Source organism: Micrasema longulum, unplaced genomic scaffold (assembly GCF_059751315.1).
Source record: "Micrasema longulum isolate JH-2025_06_02 unplaced genomic scaffold, ASM5975131v1 h1tg002519l, whole genome shotgun sequence".
NCBI classification, from domain to species: domain Eukaryota; kingdom Metazoa; phylum Arthropoda; class Insecta; order Trichoptera; family Brachycentridae; genus Micrasema; species Micrasema longulum.
This window is the reverse complement of record NW_028279660.1, coordinates 66,801-81,082: the sequence shown is the minus strand read 5'-3', so window position 1 is coordinate 81,082 and position 14,282 is coordinate 66,801. Positions and strand designations below refer to the sequence as shown.

The window sequence follows — 14,282 nt, the reverse complement described above, 5'->3', positions numbered from 1 at the left end:
AATTTCTTATATCTGTAGATTTTTGGTAAGTAAAAGAACTGAAACCTTTATTGGCGTGGATGAAAATGAGATGCATAAAAATTATTTGACCTGCTAGAAAACGTATACAAACTCTATTTAATAATTTTGGTTGCTTCTTTTCGTATCACTAAGTTTTATCAACAACATTTTCTACTTTTTAAAGTAAGACTTTAAATCGCCACTTTCAATATTTATACACATTAATACTTTTCCTTACACTATATAAATATTGTTAATTTGTATGAGATATCACAAATGATAAATACTTAATTATTTATGATTTATAAAAATCATTATCTCCTTTTTTACTCCAGGTGGTTCATAGAGCACTGCATTCGTTCACCAACTGCAGTGGTTATTGATTACTCGTTACATAATGATAATATGACCAATCTAAAAAAATGTTTCCAAATTAAATTAATTTAGAAAGCAAAAGTAAATCAAACAGTATGACAATATTGTTAAAAAAAAAATTCTGGAATTTCGTAATGTTTTGATAACACGGGGGAATAATGAGACCACTCAACGTTTTGAATGTTCGTTTATAATTGGTTAAATTGTTATAACTTTTACATTACTTTCTTTCCACAAAGCTTTGCGTAACAATGGCTATAGATTATTAAGAAGGCTTACAAACAAGCATTCCAATAACAGTACTTATAATTTAACATCAATTTCATAATTTTCTCATAATTAATTTCGAAGAATTTTTACCCAGACAAAAATTATTTTCATTTATAATCTAAACATTTTAACGACCCAATTATTTACTAGATTACAATAGTTTACAAAAAAACTATTAACCTTAATCTGACGTAAATTATACTTAAAATTTATTTTTTAATTCACACATTGAATCAGAACTTTAATTACAACGTGAAGATTTTAATAAAGGATCTTCAGTCTGAAAGATTCAGTCTTGAAAATATTATTTCGTAATATAGATAAACGTAAAGCTTAGGCAAAATACAAATTCAAGGTATACAATAAAATAGTTTATAATATTTAACAAAAGAATTTTTAGCTTTTATGTACATGAAGAAAATAAAGGTTTTGTAAGGGACGAGCGGACTCAACAAATTTACTTACACTGATAAAATATATTATGAAACTCATTGATTTAATCAGCTTATTTTAAACATTGTCACGTGGATACAAATCACAACGTATGCGTATGGCAATGAAAAAAATAAACTTGTTCCTTTGGCCGCTAATTCTCCCGGTCCTTGACCGCTCGTAACCTTCCGAGGACAACTTTCTGCAAACAATATCTCCACTTCCCTCATTTTCCTCCCTCGGGCCTCGAGAGGAGAAATGCAGTAGTTTTTGCCCAGAAAATCGCCGCTGGTCGCGTTACCGAAAGGTCCGTCAGCCAACCCGCGCGCTCTGCAGTCGCAAGGGAAGTGATTCGCGCTGACCACCAACTTGAGAACTCCTTCTATGATCACAGCCTCCGGCTCCGGGTTTTCTAGTAAATGATTCCCGTGGAATCTTATAGCTCTCACGCTATTGTTGTACGTGATATTAAACTCCCGTATTCCATCGATCTTGTTGTTGATAACACTGAGCAAGCCGATATAGCTCATCCCCTCGAAAGCCCCAAAGTCTATTATCCCCAAATCCGATTCCTGCATGGATAACACGTTCACGTGGAGCAGCCCACGAAAAGTGTATCTTCTCACGGTAGCGAGATCCATAAAAGCTAACTTGATCGAATTCACAAAGGTTAAACCGTAAAAAGCGTCTACTTCGATGTTTTTAATGCCAGACGGAAAAATAAGGTGTTCGACATTCGCTAATCCCGAGAACGCGTTTGTTTCGATCGTGTGAGTTGGATTATTATTCAATAAAAGATGTTTTATATTCGAAGTTCCCGCAAAAGCGTAACCTTCGATAGTCTTAATCCTGTTATGTCCCAAGAGGATAGACGTTATGTTTTGTAGACCTGCAAATGTAAATTGGGCTATGATATCTAACGACGAATGTTGTATGGACAGTTCTTTCAGTCTCGGCAATCCCCGAAAGGTGAAAGGCCTAAGGGCCCCGATGCTGTTTCCGTCCAGGGAGAGGCGCCGGAGGGCGCGGAGACCGGAGAAGGCCTCACTTCTGATCACCGGAAAGTGGTTCTTGGATAGCGAGAGGTGCTCCACGGTAGCGGGGAGGGACTTGATTGGGATGTCTACAAGGCCGCCATTATTGCACAGTACCTGAAATCATTTTAAGTCATTTTTAGCTAAGCTTTATATTCAATTAAGTAGATAAATCTTTTTTAAACGAGGAAATAGACTGGGCATTATTTGACATAAAATTACTAAACGTATCGATTAACTTCTAAACAAACAATTTTTCACCGGCTGCTAAGACAGTATATTTATTGATACAAAATAAGGAAAAAATATAAACTTGCATTGTTATATTATTAAGTAATTATAAAAGAACTAGATGATTTACAAAGTTTGTTCTTAAAAATAACAATGGAATTATATTTTTTTAATCACAGTTTTAAAACAGCATGTATAAATTTAACTTTATTTTATTTTGGTTGAAATATTTCACAAGTCATACGGAAACATGACGAATTTCTTTCCGAAAAATTCACATACATAAAAACCATTGTTTTTCAAACTAACTTTTACTTTAAATATTTGTTTCAATGGAAAGGTCAATATTAATATATCAATTAGGTCAAAATTTATATATATGTATATATTTTGATAAAAAAATATCTAAACATAACAAATTTTGGTTATTATACGAGTACCAATGTCGTATATATTGTTTATTGTTTGAGAATCATGATCAAAAAATAAATATTTCATAAATTCATGGTTCCCATGAGCTTAGTTATAATATTTTGATCAAAATATATACTTCTACCCGCAATTAAATTTGTTGAAAATGCGTTGCGTGTAATAATTTCTTTACTCTTTTCTATTTACTTCATTTTATGTTTGTCATTTAAAATGTTTCCTTTATTTAATTAAAACAGCTTTTTTTAAGTATTACTTTTCAGTAACTTTTTACAAACGAGTAACATTGTCGGCCTTGTGGTGTAATGGTCAGCACCTTTGCGCCAGCGCCTTAGGTGCGATTTCTGACATGGTTGATATGAAATATTTATTCAAAAGGGTGTTTTCACACCAGAATATTTCATAGTCCCTGAAGCAAAATACTGATCATCTTACCTACATGTATCAAAAATAATCACAATACGCTGCGATTGGTGTACCAATGCAGTGCCCTATGCACCATAATGTGCTAAAAGGGAATAATGGTGGAACAGTTTATATCATTTTAATTCAAATGTTGTTATACTAAGAAATCTCAGTAAAAAATCTTTATTTATTCAATAAGTTACTTGTTATTTTTTGCGCATTATAGAAAGAAATAGTGTTTTAAAGAAAAAATATTTAAAACACGTTTTGTAAATTCTCTTTTATTTCCAAAACGGAAAAGTGATGAAATGTATTACAAAAAAATACGCCAGCGAAAGACATAATTTATTAGAATTATGCTTAACCACCAAGATATATTTGAAATAAACATGCATACGCAATCAACGGTACTTTACGCCCAAAGACTACATAAACCTTAATCTTAAGGCACTAACTTCATTACATATTCATTGGGTGTGCTGTTACACAGGGGTTGAGTATTTCGTAAATTATAAATATTATTGATACGGAGATGCGCGAACTATCTGTTGATCTTGTAGAAATCGTCTTCTCGACAGAATAAGTGATGTGTTCCTCCAAGAGCTTACCTATTCGCAAGACTCCGATGAACAGCTGCAGTTTCGAACCTGTCTGGGCTAAGAACAAATACTAACTTAGACAGAATCCAAACATTTCTAAGTTAATGAATGATTACATTCTGAGAGAACATTGACTAGCTAAATTCTAAGATTTAAACTTGAGGAAAAGTAGAAATGTGGGAAAATGCCGAGTATGCAAAATATGAGAGTAAATTGGTAGGTGTAACAATAGAATGTAAGATGGAAGACTTATTTCTTCCCTATACAGGATGTCTTTGTTTAATTATTTTTAAATTAATCTTCAGGTACAAAAGAACCGGGTTGTGGTCCCGTAGTAGTATTGTGGACTCACAGACCAAAGGTCCCAGGTTCAAATCCTACTCTACCACAACTCGATTTCCATTTTTCCAGCACTAGTTATTTACGACTTTTAAGAAATGGTCTAATAATTTTAAAATTTGAGTAAATAATAAAGACTTAAGTATTCCTCTTAAAAAAAAAAAAATAAGTAGTTTGGTGGACTAAAAGCAATATCTTCCAGCCAACCAATAACAGACTGGTCAAATGAAAAAAAATACATATCAAAAGATACCAAGAAAAAAAGAAACTTAACAAATTAAAAATAACAGCTTTTTTAATAAGAGATAAAGCTTGCACATAAAAACTGAAATAAACATCCTTTTATATAAGAATAGCCTATTTCACGTATATGATATTAATATAAACGGCACGGTAAAATAATAGCGGATTGACATTTAGTTGATTTGTGAGTACCTATTTAAATTTGATAAAATTAAAATATTTGGTTTTTTGTATAAAACTCCATAGTTTATGACTTTAAATAAAATATCAATAAACCGCTTTGATTATTATACATTTTCTTAAAAATAAATATTAACGTTCTTATAATTTTCCCAAATATTTCAATTTTGGTGACCATTTTTAACGAGTTAAAAATAACTTTGACAATCAGAAAATGGAAACTATGTTGGGGTTTAAACCTCGGACATCTGATTCGTGAGCACGCAACACTAGTCACAAGACCCGATTCGGATAATATGGTAAAACTTAACAAAATAGATTTTAATGATAATTTTTTCAAAATCATTATTTTAATTTAGCGAGTACTCTCAGGTAAAAACCCGCAAAAGGAAATCGACTGGAAATTAGTCGGTCTCATGATTTACTGCATATTACGTTTGCCAGGCATTAAATAAATAAATAATTGTAAAACAAAAAATATCGATCCACCGTATTGTATTTTATTATACCGTGTAGATATTGACCGTGGTGTGAAAGGCGCCAATTATGCGATATCATGCAGTGGGCTCGTGGTTTGCGCGTGCACAGCGGTCTAGTCTCCGTGAATGTACGGTAAATCTTTTTAAGCATTGAAATAAACTGAACATAAATAAAATTCGCATGATGTTAATAAAGAAAGAGAAAAAGATTATAATCAAATATGATAAATAATTCAATAATAAGAATACAATGATGTTTAAAAAAGTAAATAAAATAATAAATCAAAAAACATTGTTTTTAACCACTTATTAACAAGCTTCTTCGTCAAGATTTTCGTAACTAATATTTTTTTTAAATTTTACTTTCCTATTTTTTATTGGCTTCACGTAAAGTATTACTAAATACTACACGTGAAGCTAATTAATCAAGTCTTTTTTTCCCTAAAAATGTAGTAATTTGATATGAATATTTTCGAAATTGATGTTTAAAAACAAAGTTGTTTTATTTATTTTATTATAATGAATAACCACAAAGTTAGTGCTTCAAATATAAAATTAATATTTATAAATAATCAATGTTTTAAAATAACAAAACATAATGCACATTTATAATTGTGTACCAATGGACACATGACAAAGACGATTAAGCTTTTCTACAGACATTTCTTGATGAAACTGCATTTTAATTATAATGCATGTCAGTCGGACAATGTCGGTTACGACAAAACCCGATCACTGGTAAAAATTATAAATGAAAATGGAAACTATTATATATTATTATGTATTATTATAATTATCATAACAAAGTATTAAAATTACTAAAAAACAGACAGTAAAGCCGATTTTATTCTTATTTATAATTTTATGTGTATCATATGATAAATGAATTTAAAAAATAAACTGTTTGTGTTAAAATAATTATAGAAAGAAAAAAAATACCATACAATTAAGAAATTAGCGAAAAAAAAATCTCAAAAGCTAATAGCGCACCCGTCCAATCATTTTTATGTTTCTTTCTCAATGTTTGTATTTAATTTCGTTTTTTGTCCATATTTCATTTTTCTTAAACTGGCAGCGGAAGTTTGAGGCTGATAACCTTCTTTCCACGCAAACAAAAAACAGTCCATACTCACTGCTATGGGAATTCCAATGCAGTGCCCTGTGCACCACATACGGTGGATAGGAAAATGATGATGAAAATAATCTTGCAGTAAGTGCAGATGGATCTGAAATGGCCATTTATTACCACTGGCATTTTTAAGCAGAATTTTGTTCTGTTCTAGAGAAATCATATCAGCTGTTGATTTTTATGAAGTAAGAGAGCTAAAATATTTTTGAGATGGGTAAAATTCATTCGTTAAATTACTGCTGTAAAATACCTGACAATATTTTTTATTTACCTTTATTTATTTATTTCACTAATTTTTCAATCTAAATGGGTTTTTTGTTTCAAGCCCCTACTAGCTAGGAATTTTAGCTAGGATCTTTTTTTTCAAGGGCTTTTTTATTGGATGATGCTGAAACAATAAAAATCAAAACTGATAATAATATAAGAACAATATCATATGCCACATTCTAAAACGAGACAAGGACTTTCAAGACTAATAAACCAGAAACTGAAATTATACAATAAACTCCCAGACAAAAATAAACAAAAGACAGACAACTTTTACAAAAGATGTTAAAAATATTTACACTTACAATAGAATATCAATTTAAAAAAGACAAAATATTTTGTTAAATTAATGTAATTTGTACGGGTTTATAAATATATTCAAATTAAAATATAAATACTACTGATAATAAATGAAACCCAATATAATATTACGATATTATATCAATTTACTTCGTGGACTAGTTGGTTTGATCCATAATATTATTTTGAGTATGTCAAATGTTTGTCGACAAATATTAAGTTTGATAATTTCACCTCCTGGGGGGTTTATCAATATTGACGTTCACTATAACATTGATATAGAACATCTTTGGTAAGGGAACATGAATATTATACCTGAGTCGGTGAGAGACAAATGCACTGCTCCGGACATATTTGGACCGAAGAGTTTGGCTCTCCTTCCACTACAGCAGCAAGAAGACAAGTTGCCACCACCAACCACATGACTCCTTCTAAATGGTCATATAAAATTCAATCATTAGCAATAAATTGCGTCAAAATTTTATATTTTCTTGTCTGCTAAACTGTAATAATATTATGTGTTGCAAAAAATAATTAATTTGAAAATATAAAAATTATACTGAATCAGTATAATTTAATAATCAGATGTATTGACAAAATAAAAAAATATACGCCGGTCGATCTAAATGTGCTGACCCTAGTTAGACCGGCAATGATACAATATTTTTTTTAAATGTAGGGTGGGTTTTATATTACTTAACGTACTGTAATAATTGGAAACTAAATCTAAACAGCTTAAATAAATAAACGAAAGAATTTACCTCCACCATAAATAGACACTTTTTAAGTGTTATTTTTTAACTGAACGTATAACATTGACTTATATTTGACAATTGTATTATTTAGTTTGTCAATTATTTTATACTACCCACCCTATTACATGTGTGTTCTTTCAGTAACAGGGCTGTCAGAATGTGATTTGTTTTGGTTTATTTAAATAGAAAATAAGTCACAGTTTGGCAGTTTTGACTTCTATTCATGAATGATTTCATGTTTTTTTTTGTTTATTATTTTTTTTAAAAACATATTAAAAAAATTCGAATTCTCAAAACTATCCTTAAAGTACCTACTAATAATAAAAAAGTTTATTACCACTGGAAAGAGGATACAAATTATAACTGTACGGGGTTAAACTTTTAAATCTCAGAAACAAAAACAATCTGTTTGTCGTTACAAACTGATCATATCAAACGATGTCGCAGAATTTCTGCAAGTCAGCGGTTTGTATCATAAATTTTTAGTCAAACCCATGTTTTATGAACATCTTGTCAGTTATGTTTTTTTGATCAGATGTGTGGTATCACTCAGCAACCAGATATTGTGACGTCACGGGTGGTGCAATTTTGAAGCTTCGGTGAGGTGTGTGAGAAAATATTTTTAGTAGTTCAAAAATGTTACGGAAAATAGAAGCTTTAAAAAAGAACTGAGAAAGCCATCTGGAACTCTTCCATTCTTCCATCTATTGATCTTTGTTAAAGTGACGAAGTGTGTAAAGTGGCCACATAAACTAAATGATTACAGATCATAAGCCTATTGGGCATAAGCTCTGTAAATTCCTAGACCTCTTTATTTCCATCTATAAAATGTTATTTATTTCCGTTGTAAATGTATTGATGTTAATGACTCTAGAGAGTTCTTGCCTGCAAAAGTTTGGACAAACTCATAGTATTGTTGATAAAACCAGCTGGCCTAAAAAGAAATAAAAAAAGTGAAAAATATTTTCAGGCGTTGCCTAGTATATAGGTAAAAGAATTCGGTCAGAATATCATCCGCGTAAATAAAAGTTTCAGCTCTTTAGCTTCACAAAGTTTAACAGATGAAAGAGTGGAAAAGATGTCAAAATACTGGTAGTATAGGGAATGTTACACAGTGTGTAAAGTGGCCACTTAAAACCAACCAATGACAGTTTATAAGCTCTGTTAATGTCTTGACTTCCATATTTCATTTTTATAGTTATTTTCCCTCTCTGAAACTGATTAACAATTTTTTGAGAATGTCCAAACGTTTGTGGACAAGGCTGGATTTTACCCCACAGGGAGTTATCATGATACAAATTTATTGTAACTCACCAACATTCATAAAGTCAAGGAATGTGGATGTTCAAACTTCGAGAGAATGGCGAATGTGACGAATATTGTGATGTTAAAGTGGTAAAGTGTGTAAAGTGGCCACATAAACCAGCCAACGACAGATCATAAGCACTGTAAATGCCTTGACTTCTATATTCCTTTTTATAAATAGTTCCTCATTTCTGTCATAATGTATTACAACCTTTAGAATTACACCTCATTGTATGTTGCGATTGATTTTCAATGCTGTCTTAATGTGTATCTTCGATGTTTCTTTGAACAATCTAATAAGGTTTACTTCGCTTTGATATTAAACCAACAAATAAATAAATTACATCTCATGCCTTAATTACACGTATAAAATATTTGTAGGATCGATCTCGCTTCACCAACTTTCCCCATTTAATAACTTGGAAGAATTTTTTGGAGGAAATCTTTGGATTCCCGATGTTAATTTCGACCGAAAAAGTTTTCCCGTTTTGTTGATTTATGGTGAAGATTATTAGGTGTTTTAATACAGAAAGCCCTAAACATTTCCAACTTTCGACCCAATAAGTTTTAAACACACAAACATCTATTTTGAAAGGCATTTAAAATTATTAATTAATTCAATGTTCCAAGCTGGTTTTTTAACTTAAAACTATTTGATTTTGATCTTAGGACTATTGGATTTAATTTAAGACTACAACGGCAATCTCAATAAGCTATATTAAAAAACTAACGTCATAAAATTTTGCAACATGCAATATAGGCAAAAAGTCCTAATTGAGGCGGTTAAAACCAAAACCGCCACTGTCTATGTATACTGTTTTTTAAAAGACCAACAAAACCAGCAGCAAAAAGACTATTTGAGTTGATAAATATTAAACCAGTATGACCACCCAATTTTAAAAAAATATTTGTTCTACAAAATGTAGAGAAAAAAATATGATTATTTCAGTACTGTTCAAAGTAAAACATGTTCTCAATATTACAATAAAATACTGTAAAAAAACTCTGTTTCAATTTAGCAGCTAGTAGGTCTACATGGACACTGTGGTGGATGGTTGTGGACAAACCTGCGTTTGATATTTATCCACTCATTTCTTTTAATTTCATACGAGTTATTTTTTGACGATTCTCGATGAAATTTGCGTTTTTGCCCTCTAATGCGCATCCTCAGACTGGAAATAATTATACAGTGTAAGGATAATTTATGTTAAACTCAATAGTCAATTAAGTGTGGGTACATTAAAAAATATAATCAAAATAGATACATACATAATACTTTAATGAAACAGAGTTAGACAAAGTGGATATGTACCAAGTATTTTTAATTGGTTACTTGTATTGAAATATAATTTACATATCGCTAGCTCAAAGCAACAGTGAAATATCTCTGGAGAACATATTTTGAGATAATCGGACTTTGAGGTGTTCAAAGAGTCTGCTTAATTAAATTATGAATACTATTTTTTCCAAAGCTTAACTATCTAACATAGATGTGCTATTATTTAAAAAACATTTATTTATTTGATTTATTAACATATCTGCACATGTATCTCAAAATCGGAAATTCCTTGTTTATCTCACTGTTGCTTTGGGCTAGCGATATCATTTATTTTTTCAAATTCAATGTGCAAAATGTATAACAGGTACTGGAAAGGCTGCTCATTTTTAGTTAAATGTGCTTATTAAACTTAAAAGAAATAATCATTTAGCTACGGGGTTTGTTGATCTCTCCAAAAACAGTGATCATGGACAGTAACGGATTTACTGCTAACCCCTCAATTACGATAGTAAAATAATAAAAAAAACATAATAAAATTATTTAAAAAATTAATCCCTCTTCGCTTCTAGTGGAAATATTTAAATAAAACGGTGTTTTTACTCTAAAATATTTCATTGTCCATGGACTGGCACCTAAAAGGTAAGACTGATCGTGTTACCTTCATGTAACAAAAATGAACAAGATACGCTTCGATTTGTTTACTGATTCAGTTACCTTTACACCATTAGGAACAGAAAGAAAATGATGATGAAATTGCAAAAACAAAGTTTAAGTTTTAATGAACGAATAAAAAATAAATTGTTGGTTTATAATAAAAAAGCGTTATTCAAGATTTTCATTTAGTGCTTTTAATACCACTATTTTATATTTCCGTTAATTTGTCAATCACCATTAATATAAGTTATTTTCCTAACTAATAAAGTATGTTAGTTCATTAGCGTGTTAGTAGACCAGGTCCCCGATTGCAATGGGAAGTTAACAAAGTTTTCTTCGACCGTCAATAAAGAAAAACCGATATTTGTGTATAAAAATGAGTATAGTTTCATGCGCATTTAAAGGATCTTCGTCGGTAAACTATAATTAAACATGTTTAGAAGAAAAAAATCATTTGTATTCTTCTTTTCATATAGAAAACTTAATTTAAGATAAATGTCAACTTCCTATTGCAATCGGAGCCCAGGTTTCATATTACAATAGGAAGTTTACGTTTATCATCAATTTTATCTACAAAGTTAAATTAAGTTTTTTCTTTAAAAAATAGAAAACGCATGGTTACCATTTTTTTCTAAACATGTTCAGTAACAGGCTATCGATGAACATATTTTAATTTTACATATAAATTTTACATTCTCTTACATAAATATCGATTTTACTTTTTACCATCTCGATATGTATTTATTTATTTTATTTTATAAATTTATTGCATAAAACCAGTAAACATATGTATTAAATAACAGAGAGTTTATATAATACTAATTAATATAAAATGAAAACGGAGTGTACTCTGTTTATGATAGTCTCCATTTAACGTGGCTCAGCCTGTTCTAAAATGGAGATTGGTTATCTTTTACAGCATAAATAGTCCTATACTAATAGAACAATATAATAAAAAAATAAAAACTAAATCTACTTAATTATAAATGCCTAGCTAATCAAATATAAGAAATTAAAAATCGTTATAATACAAATATAAAGTATATATATGGCCAAGAATACGTGTTACTTAAACATAAATAAAATAGTATAATTAATAATAAATAACAAATATATAGCACTGAAATACATAAAAATTTAAATAATATGTTTACCAATTATATAAAGTCCTAATTTTTTTTATTTACATATATTTTTTGCGCGTAATGTAATGGTCAGTAATGGTCAGCGCGTTTGCCTACCGTGCAAGAGGTCTCGGGTTCGATTCCCGATGTGGTTGATTTTAAATATTTATTTAAAAGTGTGTTTACACACTAGAATGTTTATAGTCCCTGGAATAGTACTTGATGCGTAAGACTGATCATCTTACCTTCATGTAACAAAAAAGTGATCAAGATACGCTGCGATTGGTTTACCAATGCAGTGTCCTATGCACCATTCGGTGCGAAAAAGGAATGATGATGATGATGAGTTATTAATGTAATTTATATAGATGGTGTAAAGTACTGTGTTTTATGTTTCTTTTATAATTTTTCTTACTATTTCAGATGTATTAACTATGTATGATATTATGTATTGTCACAAAAAAGTTTTTTTTTATATACGGTCCCAAATGTGTTTCTTTAATAACTCCTGGGGGTATAATATGTACTTTTTAATGTTTTATTAATAATAAAGAAAAATAAATTTTCAAAAAACCGTTCCATAACAGCAAATCGTCGTTGCACATCAAATATGGGCCATGTGACTCGAAGCACATTCTGAAAAAATCGGTAAAAATTATTATTTAAAAAAAGAACTAAACCGAAATTAACACTTTTGTGTACAAACGAAGTAGGAAAAATACAATGTTTTTCAGTAAAGTAATATATTTATTTAAAATGTTAATTACTTTATGCCAAAAAGTCGCATTTTGATGATTTTCTCAAAATGTGCTCCGAGTCGCATGGCCCATATTTTATGTGCAACGACGATATACAGAACAACCCTTTCATGACATTTCACAGTTTTAAAAACACCATAAATTAAAACATTGACTTAAGTTTAAAACCTATCGATTCTAATTGAAAACAAATTTTACCGGTCCATTTTATTATCAGCATCACCTAATTAAAGAGAAGAACCTAGAATCAACCTTTCCAAGACCAGGCATCATCAAACTCAATACACATATTTATAGAGACGATAAAACTTCAACTTAATTTACAATAAAAAATAGTGAGCATCTTTGAAACTCACAATTATTTCCTTCTCAAAAAGGAGCTTCGTCAGTGTTGAAATCCCTACCAATTTAAATTTGATCGAGTTTTCAACGACAATTTTCTATAGTCGCCAGGTAACGGGCAACCTTGGGAAAATGTAGAAGAGTGTGGGGTTGGCTGGAAAAGGGGCAACTGGAATAAGAAAGTAAATTCTGACGACAAGATTTCACGGGGTGTAAATCAATTCACAGACAAAAGGAAGAGCGGGCACCTGAGAATGTACAGTTTTTGTAATGTAAAGCTCAAGTGTTTGAAAAGCTCTCTGCTCTACAATCCAGCTCGAAAATTGCTCTTAGAGTAAGATAAAAGAGATTTATTATAGCAGACTAATACCTCCGACGAGGTTAATATATTGACATAAAAACCTGCATTTTCGTATTAAATGCTTAATTTTCAAGTATTTAGACATCCTGTGTCACTTTAAAATTGAAATAAGCCGTGAGATAGTAGAATAACTTGAATAACATCTAGAAAGATAAAATCTAAACTCAAAACTGTAGATCTTAACGTACGAGTATCAATAAAAAAATGGAAATGTAGGTATTTTATATTCAGCGTAGGTTTTATCAAATTTTGTGATTTAGTATTAAGCGATTGTTTACTTTGACTTTATTTTAATTTTTTTATACTACAAAGATTATAACATATCAAAAACTCTCAAAACTGTAATTTTTTTAAAAAATTTGTTATTTAGAAAAACTAAGAGTAAATTTATAAACAAATCGAACTGTAATATAGTGTATGTGTCCAATAAAAGTTTTTACGACTGTATAATACTTTTTGTAGACATACTAATCAACAGATTTATAAATAAAAATATGTACTAGTAAAAAATAATATTTAAAGAATATCGTTCGACAGAGTTAAATAAAATAATGATTAGGAGCGTTAAGAGGGATAAAATCGATAAGAAAAGATTAGGAAAAATAGGAAAAAGGAGGGATTCTGTTGAAGAGATTACCCTTAAATTGCCTTTAAAAATAGAAACAGGAGAATAATTTGATAGTAATACATATTATGTAATTAAAGTAGTTCTAATTAAAAAAAATGATGAGAAAGTTTTGAATCAAATAAATCAAAGGAGGAAGAAAAAATTGTTATATTCTGTGAAGCTACGTTAATGAAGGAATTTTGAGCAAAGTTATTGGATGGTGCAGGATTGTAAAAAAGTCGGACTTGTCTATTAAATCTGGTATAGCAGTTTAGATTGATATTTTCCAACAGATAAGTACTTTCTATAATATTATTCAAGATCTTGAATAAAAAACACATGTCAGAAATTTATAACATGATTATTTGGCCAGTAACACCAAAAG

General features: G+C 30.0%; 1 protein-coding gene across 1 annotated transcript in view; it reads right to left on the bottom strand.

The window, feature by feature from the left end:
* Nucleotides 1-545: 545 nt before the first annotated feature.
* Nucleotides 546-14,282, bottom strand: part of LOC148272040 (uncharacterized) — a 41,014-nt gene continuing 27,277 nt past the window's right edge. The window contains exons 2-3 of the mRNA XM_088240596.1: nucleotides 7,028-7,143; nucleotides 546-2,228 (exon numbers count right to left, since the gene is read on the bottom strand). Coding sequence (XP_088096722.1) covers nucleotides 1,146-2,228; nucleotides 7,028-7,135 — 1,191 coding nt within the window. The 5' untranslated portion in view covers nucleotides 7,136-7,143 and the 3' untranslated portion in view covers nucleotides 546-1,145. The remainder of the gene's footprint in view (nucleotides 2,229-7,027; nucleotides 7,144-14,282) is intronic.